General features: G+C 63.8%; 4 protein-coding genes across 4 annotated transcripts; 3 read left to right on the top strand and 1 right to left on the bottom strand.

Annotated features, from left to right (window-relative positions):
- Window positions 1-676: 676 nt before the first annotated feature.
- Window positions 677-2,821, top strand: HAS3 (hyaluronan synthase 3). Its single transcript, XM_042885943.1, has 3 exons — window positions 677-1,312; window positions 1,719-1,820; window positions 1,898-2,821. Exons 1-3 carry the CDS (start codon window positions 692-694, stop codon window positions 2,819-2,821), a joined length of 1,647 nt encoding a protein of 548 aa, XP_042741877.1. The 5' UTR covers window positions 677-691.
- A 1,259-nt stretch (window positions 2,822-4,080) lies between these two features.
- CHTF8 (chromosome transmission fidelity factor 8) lies at window positions 4,081-5,719 on the bottom strand. Its single transcript, XM_042885950.1, has 4 exons — window positions 5,679-5,719; window positions 5,120-5,169; window positions 4,928-5,045; window positions 4,081-4,849 (listed from the first exon to the last, which is right to left on the bottom strand). Exons 2-4 carry the CDS (start codon window positions 5,140-5,142, stop codon window positions 4,652-4,654), a joined length of 339 nt encoding a protein of 112 aa, XP_042741884.1. The 5' UTR covers window positions 5,143-5,169; window positions 5,679-5,719; the 3' UTR covers window positions 4,081-4,651.
- A 77-nt stretch (window positions 5,720-5,796) lies between these two features.
- On the top strand, window positions 5,797-10,580 carry UTP4 (UTP4 small subunit processome component). The gene is made up of 16 exons (XM_042885898.1): window positions 5,797-5,992; window positions 6,429-6,620; window positions 6,700-6,784; window positions 6,895-6,984; window positions 7,229-7,440; window positions 7,532-7,703; window positions 7,853-7,944; window positions 8,258-8,354; window positions 8,692-8,756; window positions 8,870-8,992; window positions 9,112-9,271; window positions 9,469-9,575; window positions 9,691-9,786; window positions 9,885-10,070; window positions 10,215-10,325; window positions 10,432-10,580. Exons 1-16 carry the CDS (start codon window positions 5,834-5,836, stop codon window positions 10,546-10,548), a joined length of 2,064 nt encoding a protein of 687 aa, XP_042741832.1. The 5' UTR covers window positions 5,797-5,833; the 3' UTR covers window positions 10,549-10,580.
- Window positions 10,581-10,807: 227 nt separating this feature from the next.
- SNTB2 (syntrophin beta 2) lies at window positions 10,808-16,031 on the top strand. Its single transcript, XM_042885897.1, has 7 exons — window positions 10,808-11,264; window positions 13,723-13,933; window positions 14,066-14,267; window positions 14,369-14,511; window positions 14,587-14,783; window positions 14,962-15,143; window positions 15,234-16,031. Exons 1-7 carry the CDS (start codon window positions 10,823-10,825, stop codon window positions 15,324-15,326), a joined length of 1,470 nt encoding a protein of 489 aa, XP_042741831.1. The 5' UTR covers window positions 10,808-10,822; the 3' UTR covers window positions 15,327-16,031.
- Window positions 16,032-16,644: the final 613 nt, after the last annotated feature.

The following is a 16,644-nucleotide window of genomic DNA, read 5'->3' as shown; positions in this document are numbered from 1 at the left end:
TCCCGGTGCCGGGCGGAGACCCCGCGGGCTGCGGGCGGTGCCGGCCCCGCCGCGGTATAAAGCGGCCGCGCGGGCCGGGCCGGGCGCACAGCGGCGGCGGCGGCGGCCGGGGCGAGCGGCACCACCGGCACCGGTACCCGCACCGGTAGCAGCACGGTGAGTCCCGGTACGGTCCCTCCCCTCCTCCTTCCTCCCTCCCTCCCAGCCCCGCCGGTGCCAGCCCGGGGCTCCTCCGCCCCCGCGGCTCTGCAGGACCGCCCGCGGCCCCCCCACAGCGCGGAGCGGCACCGGGGGCCGCGGGGCGGGGAAGGACCGGGAGCGGCGGGGCGCTGCGGAGCCCCCGGGAAGCGCTTCCCGCCCCCGCCCCCTCCCTCAGCCCCGGGCTCCCCCGGCCCCGCGGCGCAGTCCCTGTCCCGCAGTTGGGGTCGAGGACCAGGGAGGGGCCGAGCCGGGTCCCGCAGTACGAGGACCGGGGGTCCCGGGGCTGTTCCTGCCCCCCGGGGTCAGCCCGCTGCCCGTTGTTCCCGTGCCCTTCCCTGTCCTCCAGCCCAGCCCCGCAGGGCTGCGGGTGGGGAAATCCCAACTGCGTGGGGATGAGGTTCACGTGGGCTGGGAGACCACCCGGTCACTGTGCCTGCATCGCGCTGCCCCCTGGGTGGTGGCCGTGCCCTGACTGTCCCATCCCACCCAGATGCCAGTGAGCCTCTCCACGGCGCTGCGTGTCGTCGGGACCAGCCTCTTCGCGCTGGCGGTGCTGGGGGGCATCCTGGCCGCCTATGTCACCGGGTACCAGTTCATCCACACGGAGAAGCACTACCTCTCCTTTGGGCTCTACGGGGCCATCCTGGGGCTGCACCTCTTCATCCAGAGCCTTTTTGCTTTCCTGGAGCACCGACGCATGAGGGCTGAGGGACAGCCGGTGCGATTGGGCCGCTCCGTGGCCCTCTGCATCGCCGCCTACCAGGAGGATCCCGATTACCTGAAGAAGTGCCTGCGCTCTGTCAAGCGCATCGCCTTCCCTGACCTCAAAGTGGTGATGGTGGTGGATGGCAACAGCCCGGATGACACCTACATGCTGGACATCTTCCACGATGTGATGGGCTCCGAGCGCGTGGGCAGCTACGTCTGGAGGAGTAACTTCCACGCACGGGGCGAGGGCGAAACAGAGGCTGGGCTGCAGGAAGGGCTGGCCCACGTGCAGGCTCTGGTGCGCGGCACCACATACTCCTGCATCCTGCAGAAGTGGGGCGGGAAGCGCGAGGTGATGTACACGGCCTTCCGGGCACTCGGAGACTCCGTGGACTACATCCAGGTGGATGTGGGGTCCAGGCGGGTGGGGGGGGGGACATGCAGGGTGATCTGGGGACTCACGGGGTGCGGCGCCGCGTGGGAGAGCTCAGTGTTGCTTCCTTGGTGCATCCCCTACTGCGTGCCGGTGTCACCCGGGGGACACCGTGCAGCACCGCATGGGGCCCAGACCCCCATGCATGGGTTGGGGTCAGCCGGGGTGTCCCACCGCGATGCCATTGACCAGAACTGGGTGTCCTGGGGCAGCGGTGTCCGGCACCGCGGAGCGCTCCGCTCCCCTCACCGCCCGCTGCTCTGCGGGCTCTGCCTCGTCTCGCCGGCCGTGGCTCAGGCTTGCCTGGCTGGGGCTGGGCTGTCTGCCGGGTGCATGTGGGCGGCAGAGCGGGGCTCGACGTTGCCTCTGCCCCCAGGTGTGTGACTCAGACACAGTGCTGGACCCCGCCTGCACCGCCGAGATGCTCCGCATCCTGGAGTCCGACCCCCGTGTCGGTGGCGTCGGTGGCGATGTCCAGGTATGGCGGTGGGACAGAGAGGGGGCGCACGGGGCACCGCTCTTGCATTGGTGGCACTGACCCCATCTCCTCCGCAGATCCTGAACAAGTACGACTCGTGGATCTCCTTCCTGAGCAGCGTGCGGTACTGGATGGCCTTCAACGTGGAGCGTGCCTGCCAGTCCTACTTCGGCTGCGTGCAGTGCATCAGCGGCCCGCTGGGCATGTACCGCAACGCGCTGCTGCAGCAGTTCCTGGAGGACTGGTACCACCAGACCTTCTTGGGCACCAAGTGCAGCTTTGGGGACGACCGGCATCTCACCAACCGCGTGCTCAGCCTGGGCTACCAGACCAAGTACACAGCACGCTCCCGCTGCCTGACGGAGACGCCGACACGCTACCTGCGCTGGCTCAACCAACAGACCCGCTGGAGCAAGTCCTACTTCCGTGAGTGGCTCTACAACGCGCTGTGGTTCCACAAGCACCACCTCTGGATGACCTACGAGTCGGTGGTGACCGGCTTCTTCCCCTTCTTCCTCATCGCCACCGTCATCCAGCTCTTCTACCGCGGGCGCATCTGGAACATCCTCCTCTTCCTGCTGACGGTGCAGCTGGTGGGCATCATCAAGGCCACCTACGCCTGCTTCCTGCGTGGCAGTGCTGAGATGATCTTCGTCTCCCTCTACGCCCTGCTCTACATGTCCAGCCTGCTGCCCGCCAAGATGTTTGCCATCGCCACCATCAACAAGTCGGGCTGGGGCACGTCGGGCCGCCGCACCATCGTGGTCAACTTTGTGGGGCTGCTGCCGGTGTCGGTGTGGGCGGCCGTGCTGCTGGGCGGCCTGGCCTACACAGCCTACAGCCAGGACCTGCTCAGCGACACCGAGGTTGCCTTCCTCGTCTCGGGTGCCGTCCTCTACGCCTGCTACTGGGTGGCCCTGCTGACGCTCTACTTGGCCATGGTGGCGCGGCGCTGCGGGAAGCGGCAGGAGCAGTGCGGGTTGGTCTTTGCCGAGGTGTGAGGACGCCGTGAGTCCCCTCGCGGTTGGCGCTGACCCACCGGTGGCCACCCGGCTGCTGCTCCCTGCGTGCGGCAGCGCTGAGCGCACCCCAAGGTCAGCATTTGTGATCAAGTCTTGCTTTTTTTTTTTTTTTAATTGCGGTTGTTTTCTTTTTTTCCTTTTTAATTATTTTTAATTTTTTTTGTTGTTGTTTTCTGTAAAACTCAGCCCCGAGGGTGCTAGCGGCCGCGCCGGGGCTGTATGGAGCTGTGCTTGGCACAGCCTTGGTGCTGCAGGGTCCTTCCTTGTGCCACGCTGAGCATTTCGCTGCCTTGGTGTGAGGGCACAGCGGGAGCTCCGCTGGTTGGGCTCCCCCTGCCCTGCTGGGCCCCATCCTTTGGTGCTTTCCTGGGACCCCCGATGTCCCCCCCGTGGCACTGTGGAGGATGGACCCCACGTGTCCAGCCAGGTGCTGAGCTGTGATGCTCAATGCTGCTGGAGTTGCTGCACCCCAGGATTTTTTCCCCACCATCCCTGTGCAGCCCCTGCATGGGCGGGAGCCGGCTGCAGGCTCAGCCCCCTCTCTGCCATGATTTAGGGACAGAAATTGGATTTCATCCCAACGTTGGCACCACGTCGCTCAGGTGCTGTGCCAATGCCAGGCACCGCTGGCTGGTGCTGCCAGCTGGGCCCACCCACGGGGGCTCAGCATCCCCTGCTCTGTCTCCATGGAGCTCTGAATGTCCCCAAAAGCCACCCACCCCCATCCCCATGGCTGTGTATGTGCGGGCATGTACCCACAGCTCCCTCCAACTCCATTCTGGGGATCTGGCTGCCCCAGGAGGGCAGCTCCTCTGTTGTGCTTTGCCAAAGAGCATGTGGAGGGGGCACTGGCACCCCATTTTTGTGCCCGCAGCCTGGGCAGAAGCAGAAAAACCCGGGCCGTGGGTCAGCTGAAGCATGGGTTGCTGATGGTCTGGCCAGCCCACGGCACCATAAAGAAGCCAACCACGTCCCGGCTTCCTGCCAGCTGCCTTCTCCACCGCCCCTCCTCTGCCCCCTAGCTCTAGAAGCGAGGAGGGAACCTGGCATCCGTCTAGACAGCGGGGAGGCGCTGGGTTTTAGGTCTGGGCATGCAGAGGAGGGCGGGGAGAGCCAGTTCCCAGCCTTTCCCTGCCCACTGTGTCCCCCTGGGTATTTACCCACGGCCATCTCCCCTGGGCCCTCTTTTCAGGGCTAAAACCTTTGTACAAGTCAGGCTTTTTATTTAAGATGGGATTTTTTAGGAGACTTTTGTAGCTCTTTTCGTATTTACACTTTATTGCTGATTGTTTGTAAATCTATTTATTTTTTAACTCCTATTTTTTTCATATTTTGAGAGGTCTGTTTTTTATATCCTGGTGGATTTGACACAATAAAGACTTGCACAGACAAAACATGGTGTGTCATCCCTGCTCCCCCTGCCTGACTCCACGTGGGCTCCCAGTCTGGGGAGACTCGAGGGGGGAAGGTGCTAAAACAGAAGTGATAGACCCTGTCTGCAGCTCTGCTGGCTGCAGGAGTGACTTTAGAAGGGAACATGAGGAGGCAGCCAGCTTGAGAGTGTGCCCAAGCCATACCTGGCACAGGCAGGAGGATGGGCAGAGCTGGCAGCACGATGTGCATGGCTGCAGAGCTGAGTTCTGGTGCTTGGGCAGTGCTGGTGGCACATCATGTGCAGCCCCCATTAGGGGCACAGCCTGGCCCTGCAGGATGCCCCTTGCCTAAGATGGGCGCTGTGTTCATGCCCCAGCTGTCCTCAGCAGTGTCACAAAGGAAAAGCATTGCTCCCGTGGCAGCAGGTCTGTGTCCTCACACCTTCTTGGGCACGTTGGTGATGATGGGTTTGGGCCGCGTTTTGAAGAGCAGCTTGGTCTTGATGAGGGCGGTAACAGCGTAGCGCGTCCCTGCAGGGTCGGCTGCCTGCTTCATCAGGACAGCAAAGGGCTTCTCCAGCTGCACCACCTTCCCATAGAGGATGTGGTGACCCACGATGAGCACGGGGATGCCCTGCATGGGAGGAGTGGGGTGAGGACGGCCCTGTGGGCATCGCCGCCCCACAGCCCGGGCTCACAGAGCGCTGCTCACCTCCCGTGTGTAGTGCAGGTCTCCCAGCAGACTCCCAGGCAGCGCACCGCCACCACGCGGCTCCACCTCTCCCTGCAGCTCCACCAGCACCCAGCGCTCCAGGCTGCCTGCACCAGCACTGCCAGGGAGAGGAGTGGTGTCGCCCACCGGGCACAGGGCACCCGAGCATGGCAGGCCCAGGCCCTCACTCACCTGGAGATGATGAGCTGCACCATAATGTGGGCTCTGCAGAGCTGCTGTCACTGCAAGGGGATGGGATGGGAAGAGCCCTCAAGCTGCTGCGTGATACTGGGACCCCCATCTCCTCAAACCCATGCCCTGAACCGTCCCACATCCCCTGTGCCATGATCCTTTCCTATGTCCCAATGAATCTACTAAGCCAACGTTCCCATACCAACTCCATTCAAAGCCCCACTATACTCAGCTGCCCCCTGTGCCTTGCTTTGCCCCCATAACCCCACACCCCACCAAACCCTCAGCGCCCCGAGCACCATACCTCCCATCATATCCAGCTGCTCCCTATGCCTTGATGCCCTCCCCATGCTCTAAATTCCTCCCCATGCCCACACCCCACCGAATCCTCTACGCCCAGAGCCCTGTACCCCAAAATCGCACCGCCCCCCCCCCGCCCCCTGGGGGGCCGCGGCCCCCTCTCACCCCCCCCCCCCCCCCCCGCCCCCCCCCGCGCGCGCAGCCCTTTGCCCGCCCCGCTGTTCCGTCCCGGCTGGGTGCCGCCCGCCTCGCTCCGCACCCCCGGCTCCGCTCCCACCGCCCGGCACACCCGAATCTCCCGCCGTTCTGCTCTGCCCTTCCGCTTCCAGGTACTGGGGATCGCTTCCGCTTCCGGGAGCGCGGCGCCGCACGTGGGGCCCGGCAGGGCGGAGCGGAGCGGGGCCGGGAGCCGCGATGGGGGAGTTTGAGGTGCACCGCGTCCGGTTCTTCGAGCTGGTGCCCGCCGGCGTGCGCTGCATGGCCTACCGGCACCGCGGCTGCCGCCTGGCGCTCGCCCGCACCGACGGCGCCGTCGAGGTGTACAACTTCGCCGCTAATTACTACATGGAGAAGGTGGGCGGGGAATGCGGGGAGAACGGGGAGGACCAGGCCGGGCGGTGGTGGTGGTGGGGAGTCTGGGTGGGAAGGCAGGAGGTGGGAGCGGGGCTGGGTGATGGAAGGGAGACGGAGGGAGAGCGGGGAGAACTGGGCTGGGGGCTGAGGGTAACGAAGGGGAGAACTGGGCGGGGTGATAGATGGGAAACCGGGGGTGAATGGTGGGGATGGTGAGTGGAGGGTGATGGTGGAGGACCGGCGGGAAACCTGGTCATGTGACAATGTGGAACCGGGGGTTATTGAGAAGAGCACGGCTGGGGTGTTAACAGGAACTCGGGAGGAACCGGGGTGTGGGGTGACAGGGGAGAAGCAGCAGGGAACCAGGGGCCACGGGGTTGGGGGCGGTGGGGATACGGGTGGAACAGAGCCGTGGTGATGGGGCCTGCTTCCCTAGGCCATCCCCGGGCACCAGGCACGCTCAGTGGAAGCGCTGTGCTGGGCAGCAGGGGAGCGGCTCTTTGGGGCCGGCCTGAGTGGGGACATCACTGAGTATGACCTGGAGCGGCTGCACCCGGCCCGCGCTGTCGATGGCTTCGGGGGACCCATCTGGAGCATGGCTGCCAACAACGATGGCACACGGCTGGCGGTGAGCAGCAGGGATGGGGCTCACAATGGCAGAGGAGCTGCCACCTCCAGGAGCTGATCCTTACACCCCCAATCCCTAGATTGGCTGTGAGGACGGCTCGGTGAAGCTCTTCCAGGTGGTGCCTGGGGGTGTTCAGTTTGAGAAGAACCTGGACCGGCAGAAAGGTGAGTGTGGGGGGCTCTGCAGGGCCATCCCCTTGTCTATTCCTCGTGCCATTCTGGTCACCGAAAGGCTGCTGTGCCCTGGAGCACACCTGGAGCTTCCATCTCTACAGGACGTGTGCTGTGCCTCTCCTGGCATCCCTCGGGGACCCACCTGGCAGCTGGCTCCATCAACTTCATCCGTGTGCTCGATGTCCGCTCAGGTAATGAACTGCCCCAGATTGGGGCATTGCTCCTTGGAGCAGCCTTCAGGTGTCAGCCTGCGGTGTCCCGTGTCCTGGGGCACCATCAGCAGCCACAAGTCTATGCTTTGGGATGTCTGCCTGGCACTGCCACAGCTCCCAGCCTGGGAGTCCTGCAGCACACAGGACACAGGGAAAGGACAAAGTGAGGAGCCTGAGGTCATCCCACTCTCTCCCCATCTTGAACAACCCTTCCCTACCTCAGGCCGAACAGCCCAGAGGATCATGGTGAACTATCATATGCCAAAGTCCAAGAAGCGCGAGTGCGTTGTGTGGAGCATCGCCTTCCTGTCGAGTGGCACCGTCATCAGCTCGGATTCATTTGGGAGAGTGCAGTTTTGGGACTGGGAGCGAGGGACTCTGCAGGACTCCCACACTGTCAGCACCTCAGCTGCACTCTCGCTGGCTGTGTCAGAGGTGAGGTCACCCTGGGCCAGGACAGCAGTGCCAGCACCCAGGTGGTATCCATCGCTGTGCCCTGTGATCAGCAGCCCTCTCTTTCTCCCAGGAAGAGGACAGCATTGTGGTGGGCACCTCGGCGGGGGCCACTTACCAGTTCCAGCTGCTGCCAGTGAAGGCAGGAGGCCAGGAGAAGCGCTGGGTGAAGACGAAGCCATTCCAACATCACACCCACGACGTGCGAGCTGTGGTGCACACCCCGACAGCTCTCATCTCTGGAGGTGAGGGCTGTGTGGGGAAGCTCGATGGGTGCTCCCCCTTCCCTCCTGTTCCTCCCCTCCCCCTCTTCTCTTCCCTCCCCCCCGTCCTCCCTTCCCCTCCTCTCCCCCCTCTCCAATAGTTGCTTGTATGAGCTCCACTTGGTTTCCAGGCCTGGATGCCCAGCTGGTGATCCGCCCGCTCATGGAGAAGGTACAGAAGAAGGGCTACGACACAGCGCTGAGGAAATTCACCCTTCCCCACGTGAGTGTGGCTCTAAGCAGGGTCCTGTGGTGGCTCCTGGGGCCATGAGGTGAGCTCTGTGGGAGCAGCCAGGCTCTGCCTGCCCCTCTGGGTGCCCTCCTGGCCCTGGCATGTCTGTGGGCTCCTGTGATGCAGTGAGATGGAGAGTAGAGTTGATGAGCCTGTCCTACTGGTCCTGCTGCGGCTCCCTCTCCTGGTTCACATCCCATAGAACCTGGGTTGTTGCTTGCTGGCAGCCCAAGCCATTGCAGCTTTGGACCAACCCTTTCTGCCAGGCTGTGGTCCATGACAATGTGCCCGTTTCTGCCTGCAGCGACGCATTGTCTCCTGTGCCAGGAAAGCCCGGCTCCTCCTCTTCCAGTTCTCCCAGCACCTGGAGCTCTGGAGACTTGGCTCTACTAATAAAACTGGTACGTCTGCTGGTGTCTGTTGGGTACAGACCTCTGAGTTTAACTCCAGGGCAGTGTCTGGAGGACTACAGGGTGCAATCTGCCAGGGCAGTGGAGGAATGGTGCAGCCCAGCTTTGCTTATGGCTGTGTTACCCAGTGCTGTGCAGGACCATGGTGCTGCTGGCAACATACTCTTCTTGCTGAGCTGGGTGGTGCCCTGAGGAACTTAGCCTTAAGGCGGCCAGGGAAGGGTCTGGATCCATCCTGGTGTCTGGCATCACGCCCTCTGGGTCCCCTGCTATTCTCACCAGGGCCTGTATAGTTTCTGTTGTTACTGATGTTTGTCTGTCATTCCAGGAAAGGATGGAGAGGTCCTTCCCGTGAGCCGCATGCCGGAGCACCTCCTGCAGCTCAAGAGCAAGGTAAGACTGAACTGGAGTTGGCACCTGTGCTTGGCAGCTTTGCTTCCTCCGATGGCCAAGTTGCGAGTGCCAGGGTGCTCTGCAGACCCCACTCAGCACCTCCACATCTCCAGGGTCCTGAGCACATCTGCTGCAGCTGTGTCTCACCCTGTGGCAGCTGGATTGCCTACAGCACTGCGTCTCGCTTCCACCTCTACCGTGTGCAGCACGAGGGCGACGGCATCAGCGTCAAGAAGGTGAGGGCTGGGGGGTCTCGCAGGGAGCTGGGGCTGCTGGTGGCACAGTGTGTGGGTCAGCAGCAGTGGGGCTGCTTGTCAGCAGTGTGACTGCCAGTGCTGCCTTCTCCACCTGCAAGGTCCCTGGCGTGCCCAAGCTGCTGCTCCCGGCCTACCAGCTGCAGTGTGCTTCCGACTCAGGCAGACTCTTCATCGCCTCTGACAGAGGCTCTGTCCATGTGGTGCAGCTGTTGGAACTGGGAGGTTGCAAACACCTGCACACGCTGCGCCCACCTGCAGGTAGGGAGCAGGCACTGTGGCCCCTGTGGGCACACGGCTGAGGGTGCTGCCCTAGATCTGGAACACCTTGGAGTAGTTTAAGGTGCCTGAGAGCATGGGGGTGAAGATGGAGAGCATTTCTGGGTACTTGTGTGTCCTGACTGTGACTGTGTAGCATTTTCTTGTGTCTGTGTAGCAATTGTGTGTGTGTTGTTCAGGGACCAGGGAAGCTGTCTACCTGCTGGCAGTGAGTGCTGATGGGAACTGGCTGGCTGCGGTCAGCGGGGACTGGGAGGTGCATGTCTACAGCCTGAAACACTTCAAGGTACAGGCAGGGCTCTGTGTGGGGCCCTCTGCGGTGTCCCTGGAGCCGGGCACTGGGGGAGGTACCGGCGAGTGGCCGAGGACACGTGGGGCAGTGTTGTCCTTCTGCCTTTCAGCACCACTGCACGGTGCCCACCTACAGCTGCGCGGTGACAGCCCTCGCCATCCACCCAGCAACCAACAACCTTTTTATCTCCTACTCGGACCAGCAGGTGGGAGCTGTGCCTGCGGCAGCCGCGTGCTGCTTGGGATCGGCTGTGTGTTGGCATTGGGCTGATGATGGGGACCCATCTTCTCTCCTGTGCCACAGCTCTTTGAGTTCAGCATCCCTGAGAAGCAGTACACGGCCTGGAGCCGCGCGGTGCAGAACAACGGGCTGCACAGGCTCTGGCTGGAGAGGGACTTGCCCATCACCCACATCGCCTTCAACCCGAAGAACACCTCGCAGGTCCTGCTGCACGATGTCTACATGCTGTGTGTCCTTGACAAGTCCCTGGTGAGCTGAGAAGGGCACTGCTGGAGCTTCGCAGGGGTTGCTTGTGCTGGTTCAAAGGGAAGGGCGGGTGGTGTGCGGTACTTCAGGGGGTGGGCACAGGGTTTGGTGCCCAAGCTGCAGCACTGACACGGGCCGTGCCCGCAGCCCCTGCCCGACAACAACGCCCTGCTGATGAACCAGAGCACCCTGAAGCAGCTCTCGGAGCCCGCCCGGCGCCGGCAGCTTCACGCCTTCAAGATCTGCAAGAAGTTCCAGGTGGGCGGCGCGGTCCCTGCGTGCATCTCATACCCGGGAGCGCCCTTGGCACCGCTGCCTTCGGTGCTCTGTCGCGTTCCCTGCACTCACACAGTTGTGCCCACAGCCGCTGCTGTTCGCGGACCTTCTGGACGAGCGCTGCCTGGTGACGGTGGAGCGGCCCGCCGTGGACATCAACGCGGAGCTTCCGCCGCCCGTGCAGCAGAAGAAGTTCGGCACTTAGCGCCGGCCGCCTCAATAAACGCGCTGTTCTCACGCCGCGGTCCCGCGCCTCGTCCTTACCGGAGCACCAAATCCCCGCCTCCCCCGCCCCCAGTCCGCGGCGCGCTGCCCCGCCGCCGCCTCCCGCCCTCGCCAATCGGAACGCTGGAAGGGCCCCTCGCCCCGCCCCTCGCGACGCGCACAGCCAATAGCCTCTCGCCATGCGGGCGTGGGGCGTGTCCTCGCGGCGGGGCCCGTGGCGGGGCGGGGCGGAGCGGCGCGGCGGCGGCGGCGGCATGGCCGTGTGGACGCGCGCCTCCAAGGCGGGGCTGCTGGAGCTGCTGCTGCGGGAGCGCTGGGTGCGGGTGGCGGCCGAGCTGAGCGGAGAGGCGCTGAGCCTCACGGCCGAGCCCGGAGAACCGACCCCGGGGCTCAACGGCGTGGCCAACGGCGGCGGCGAGTGGGGCGGCGCGGAGGCGGCCGTGCCCGGCTGCGTGCGGAGGGTGCGGGTGGTGAAGGCGGAGGCGGGCGGGCTCGGCATCAGCATCAAGGGCGGTCGCGAGAACCGCATGCCCGTGCTCATCTCCCGCATCTTCCCGGGGCTGGCGGCGGAGCGGAGCGGCGCGCTGCGGCTCGGCGATGCCATCCTGGCGGTGAACGGCGTGGACCTTCGCGACGCCACCCACGACCAGGCCGTGCAGGCGCTGAAGCGCGCCGGGAGGGAGGTGATCCTGGAAGGTACTGGCCCCGCTCCCCCCCCCCCCTTTGCCCCGTCCCGCTCTCCGCCCCGGGGTCCCCTCCTCCCCCGTCACCGCGTCCCCGGGCTTCCCCCGGCTCCGCTCCCTGTGGCGTCTCCGCACAGCCCGGCGGCGAACGGGGACGGCCACGTCGGAGCTCACTCCTACTGCCGTGCCCCGTGCCGCCGGGGGTGGCAGCGGCGCCCCGGGACCGGCGGTGCTCCCACGGTGCCCGCCCTGATGCTGTGCACGAGGCTCGGTGCCCGCGGAGCACCGGCTCCTGCCCGACCTGTTCCCGGCAAGCTGGGGCAGGACCTGCCGGTGCAGCGCTGCTGGTGCCACCGGTACCACCAGTGCCAGCGCGGTCCCACCCCCATGTCCCGTCCTGATGTCCACCGGGGCCCTGTGTCGGTGCGAGGGCGTTTGCGGATTTGTGTGGCTCAGCTGCCCACGCTGGCTCCAGGGCACCGGGGGACAAGGAGGGGACAAGCCATGTTTGGGGCTGGAAGGAGCATGCAGGGGCAGACAGCATTGCTCCATGGATGTGGATGGGGTACCCTAGCCAGCTGGGGGCTGCCAGGAGCACTGGCACTGGGCCCCGTGCCCACTCTCCAGCCCTGGGTTTCACTTCACTTGCAGGCACCCGTGCTGGGTGCCATCCTTCTGGTGCCATCAGCGTAGCGGAACCCCTACCCCGTCCTGGGTGGGAGCTGGGAGCTGAGCTCTGGGCCCACAGGCAGCTCTGCACCGGGCAGCAAGGTTGGAAAGAGGAAGGAGGGCTGTGGGAGGAAACCCACATGCATGGGTGGGGAAACCACTCTGGTGCTGCTGGGAGGGAGCTGGTAATGCTGGGCTGCGAGGGGGGGTCTGGGCTGTAGTGAGAGCCCCGTAGGTGAGCCCAGGGTGCAGCCGCCTTCCTGCAGCAAGCTGTGAGGGTGCAGCAGTGCTGGGTTTCCTTTGCGGTGAGCGTGTAGGCGTGCTATGCCATGACAGCCGTGCTGGGATGGAGCTCAGCTGGTGAGTCTGCACGTGCCATTGCCCTCTGTGCTGCACCGTGTTGGTGCAGCAGCTCCATGCTCGTGTCCTGCCTCGGGCGCTGCCCCCAGCAGCATCTCCCAGCTGTGTTCTGGCTCTGCTGCTGCTGCCTGTGCCCCAGTGCCAGGGTGCTGGCCAGGGTTGTACAGTCTGGCAGTGTCTGTGTGTACTGTCCCAGCTGCAGCAAAGGCGGGCAAACCACCAGGTTGGTTGAACCAACTCCACCCACCCAAGCATTTGGAACACTGTGGTTGCCTAGCTGGTGCTGCACAGGGTGCAAGGCACTGCAGGGTGCCCTGTGCAAATCAAGGTGCCCTGTGCAAATCAAGGGAGGTGGGCGTGGAGCTCACGGTGTGTCCAGCAGCTCCCACTTTGGGCTCAAAAGCCTGCCCAAGGGGTTTCAGGGATGTCATCTCTGCTGCTCAGTGCCAGCACCATGGCTCAGAGCACAAAGGGTTCACTCCCGGGCAGGGAGCAGTGGCCCCAGTGCTCCATCCCCAGCCTCAGACACAGGCTGCCAACATCTGGCTGCCAGCTGTGAGCCACCTTGGAGGCTGCCGCTGGCTGAGCCCCAGCTCACAACCATCCACTCCAGGCACTGGCCTGCCCATGGGGATTAGAGGTGCGCAGGGAAGGCGTAATCCGGGGATAAGCGCTGCGGGAGCTAATATTATCTCCTGGTGCCCGCAGCAAGGGCAGTGCATCCCCTCCAGCTGTGTCGGCTCAGCAGCACCGCCTCAGAGCTCCCACCACGGCGTCACACCGTCTCCCTGCCTGTGGGGAGCCGTGCTTCACAGCTGTGTTTCACAGCAGATTACAGCTTACTCGCTGTTTTTTTTCACTTTAATTCCCCGCTGCCCTGAGGGTGTTCCCTCCCTGCTGAGGGGGCTCGGCTCTCTGGCTCGGCCGCACGCCCGCTGCTCGGCAGGCGTCAGCCCCTGCTCAGTGCTCTGGCACGCAGCGCTCCCAGCATCTGGAAGGCATTGTGTTGGCTGTCCCCAAGCGTGACAGCAGGGAGCGGCGTGGTGATGGGACAGCACTGAGCAAGTGAAGGATTTTGACATCCTGGCGCCTACTATGTGTTTGGGGAGGGATGGTCTGTGGGGACCTGGAGCGATGAGTCCTTCCTTCCTCTCAGCCCGGAGAGGACTGCAGGGCCGGGACATCCTGGCTGCAGGCACCATCCTGGGGCTGTTATCACCCGCGGCGCTGGAAACTTGGCCGCAGCGTGCGGCAGGGTGGGCAGGATGGGCTGCAGGCTGACCTCCTGCCCGCGCCATTGTCCCGTGCTGCCGGGCCTTTCCGATCCCCACGTCCTGATGGTGCTGGGATGGGCCCTGCATGCCTCCGGCTCCTGGCAGGGGTCAGCGCTGGCCGTGGCCCCTCTTCCCCCCATCCCTAACACCGACGCCGTCTGCCCGCAGTGAAGTTCATGCGGGAGGTGACGCCCTACATGAAGAAGCCATCGCTGGTGTCAGACCTGCCCTGGGAGGGGGCTGCCCCGCAGTCGCCCAGCCTGAGCGGCAGCGAGGACTCAGGATCACCCCAGCACCACGGCGCCCGTGACCACAAGGTCATCCCTCTGAAGATGTGCTTCGCTGCACGGAACCTCAGCATGCCTGACCTGGAGAACCGGTGAGCAGGCGGCGGTGTTTGGGAAGCGCTTGGCACATGGCCCAGGCTGCGCCGTGCCCCCGTTCCGGCCCCACTGCTGGCAGCACGCCTGCAGCCAGGCTGGCCCCGTCCCAGAGCCCCGTATCCCCGCAGGCTGATCGAGCTGCACTCGCCGGACAGCAGGAACACGCTGATCCTGCGCTGCAAGGACACTGCCACCGCACATTCCTGGTTCACAGCGCTGCATGCCAACATCACGGCGCTGCTGCCGCAGGTGCTGGCAGAGCTCAATGCTGCGCTGGGTGGCAGCGCTGGGGGCCGGGAGGTGAAGCACGTCGCGTGGCTGGCAGAGCAGGTATGGGTCTGTGTACCGGGGGATGCCATCGCTGGGTGGCACCATGACGCTGGGGAGGTGGCAGCTGAAGCTGCCCTATCGTTGTGCTGCTTGTCCATCAGGCACGGCTGGACGGCGGGCGGCAGCAGTGGCGGCCAGTCCTGATGGCAGTGACAGAGAAGGATCTGCTGCTGTACGACGCCATGCCTTGGACGCGCGACGCGTGGGCCTCGCCATGCCACAGCTACCCATTGGTGGCCACCAGGTACTGGGATGGGGACTCCTGCAGGAGCCATCCCCACACGTGGGATGCAGCACCGACATCTCCTCCCGTCCCCAGGTTGGTGCATTCAGGCTCGGGCCGCCGCTCGCCCTCGCTGGGCTCTGAGCTGACCTTTGCCACGCGAACGGGCTCACGGCAGGGCATTGAGATGCACGTCTTCCGTGTGGAGACACACCGTGACCTGTCCTGCTGGACGCGAGTGCTGGTGCAGGGCTGCCATGCTGCTGCTGAGCTCATCAAGGAGGTGTCCGTGGGTGAGTGCACACCGGCACCAGGGCTCTGCCCATAGGACAGGGAGTCCCTGGCAGTGATGGTGCTGTGCTGCATGATGGCTTCTCTACCTTCTTCACTGCTTGGGGCAGTTTTGGGGTGTCTGGGGGTGACTGTAGCCAGGTGGTGGGGACAGAACCAAAGCCATGCCTGTGCCTGCAGGCTGCACTCTGGGTGGCCAGGAGGTGAAGCTCTGCATTCACTATGAGGGCGGCTTCACCATCTGCCGTGATGAGGCAGGCGGCAGCGTCCTCTACCACTACCCCTATGAAAAGCTGAAGATGTCGGCGGACGATGGCATCAGGACCCTCTATCTAGACTTTGGAGGCCCAGAGGGGGAACTGGTGAGGAGGGACCCCTAACCCTATCCAAGCCGTACCCTAGAACTTGGGTTGCCCTTATGCTTTGACACCATTCTCCCTTTCCTTGCACAGGCGCTGGACCTGCACTCCTGCCCCAAGCCCATCGTCTTCGTGCTGCACACCTTCCTCTCAGCCAAAGTCACCCGCATGGGGCTGCTGGTGTAGGCGACCACCCTGACCCCCCCGGCTGCCTCCACAATGCAAAGCAGCCTGGGAAACATGGAGCCCCACTGCTGCCTGCCACACCGGTGCCTTGGGGAGGGGGCTTCCCTTCTGCAACTCGGGGAGCTCAGTGTTATCCCCTGCCCCCAAAAGCCATCTCTGATCTCACCACCTGTGCCTTGCAGCGGGGCCACTGCCCCCCCCCCCCCCCCCCCGGGGAGCTTCACCTTGTGTTCTTCCCCCAAGTAGGACTGTGTTGGGCACTGTTTGTATCCCCTGGGGGGGGTCTTGTCTTAAAAATGTGGGCACTCGGGAGGATGCTGGGACCTGGCCCTGTGATGCTGGTATGAGCAGGGGGCTTGGTCCCTGCCATGCCACAATCACAAGGCAGGCGCTCCCCAAACTCTGAGTCTGCAAACAAACGCTGTTCCCTGCCTGGGCTGGGAGCACAGTGGGACCCCCATAGGCCCCGTGGTTTTGGGGAGGGACACATAGATCAATGCACTTTTGCTTTTTGTACTTTACCTCCGCCCCTGGTGCGGGGACGGGTGCTCGGTGCTGGGGGTCCCCGCTGTGCCCCAGCCCAACTCCTCCGCAAACGTTTCTGCTTCCCATGAGCTGTGCCAGGGGGCCTGGGGGGTGCATAGCCCCCCACCTCGCTCAGCCCATTCTATTTTTGTACTCTTTGTAAATCGCTATTTATACAAACTGGCCTTGTATGGGGTTTGTGATCGGCACCGCAGCAGGAGCAGCTGTGAGTGGTGCTGCACACGCGTGGGACGTGCTGTGTGGGTGAGAGTGTGCTGTATGTGTTTCTGTGTAGGGGTGTGCAGATATACACGTGTGTGTGCTGTGTAGAAGCTGTGTTGTGTGTGTGTGTATGACAGGCTGCACTGTCTGAGGCGTAGTGTGTACATGTTTGTATACACATGTACATATATACACACATACTGTGCATGCAGTACAGCATGGACGCACATACACGCTCTCCATACCACACACACAGTGAACATATATATCACACACAGATATGTATGCACACGCTATTTATGAGGTGTATACACAGAGCATATTGGCTATGTGCACCGTGTGTCTGTCCGTGCTGTGGACCACCATATATGTATGCTATGTAAGCACTTAGCCCTCCGGCACTGACTCCCAAGGGATTCTCCCATCAAATGTCCCAAACAGCCCAAGTTCTGCCTCCTGAAGTCCAGGGAGCGCCTTCGCTGACTTCACCAAGAGCAGACAACCGTGCCGCACGGCAGCCGCTCACACCGACACACCACGTTAAGAGCCGGCCATGCGCGGTGTACGCATG

The sequence above is a fragment of the Lagopus leucura genome, unplaced genomic scaffold (genome assembly GCF_019238085.1).
Source record: "Lagopus leucura isolate 7727_CA_CO unplaced genomic scaffold, USGS_WTPT01 Super-Scaffold_100053, whole genome shotgun sequence".
NCBI lineage: Eukaryota > Metazoa > Chordata > Aves > Galliformes > Phasianidae > Lagopus > Lagopus leucura.
This window is presented reverse-complemented; position numbering and strand designations above follow the sequence as displayed.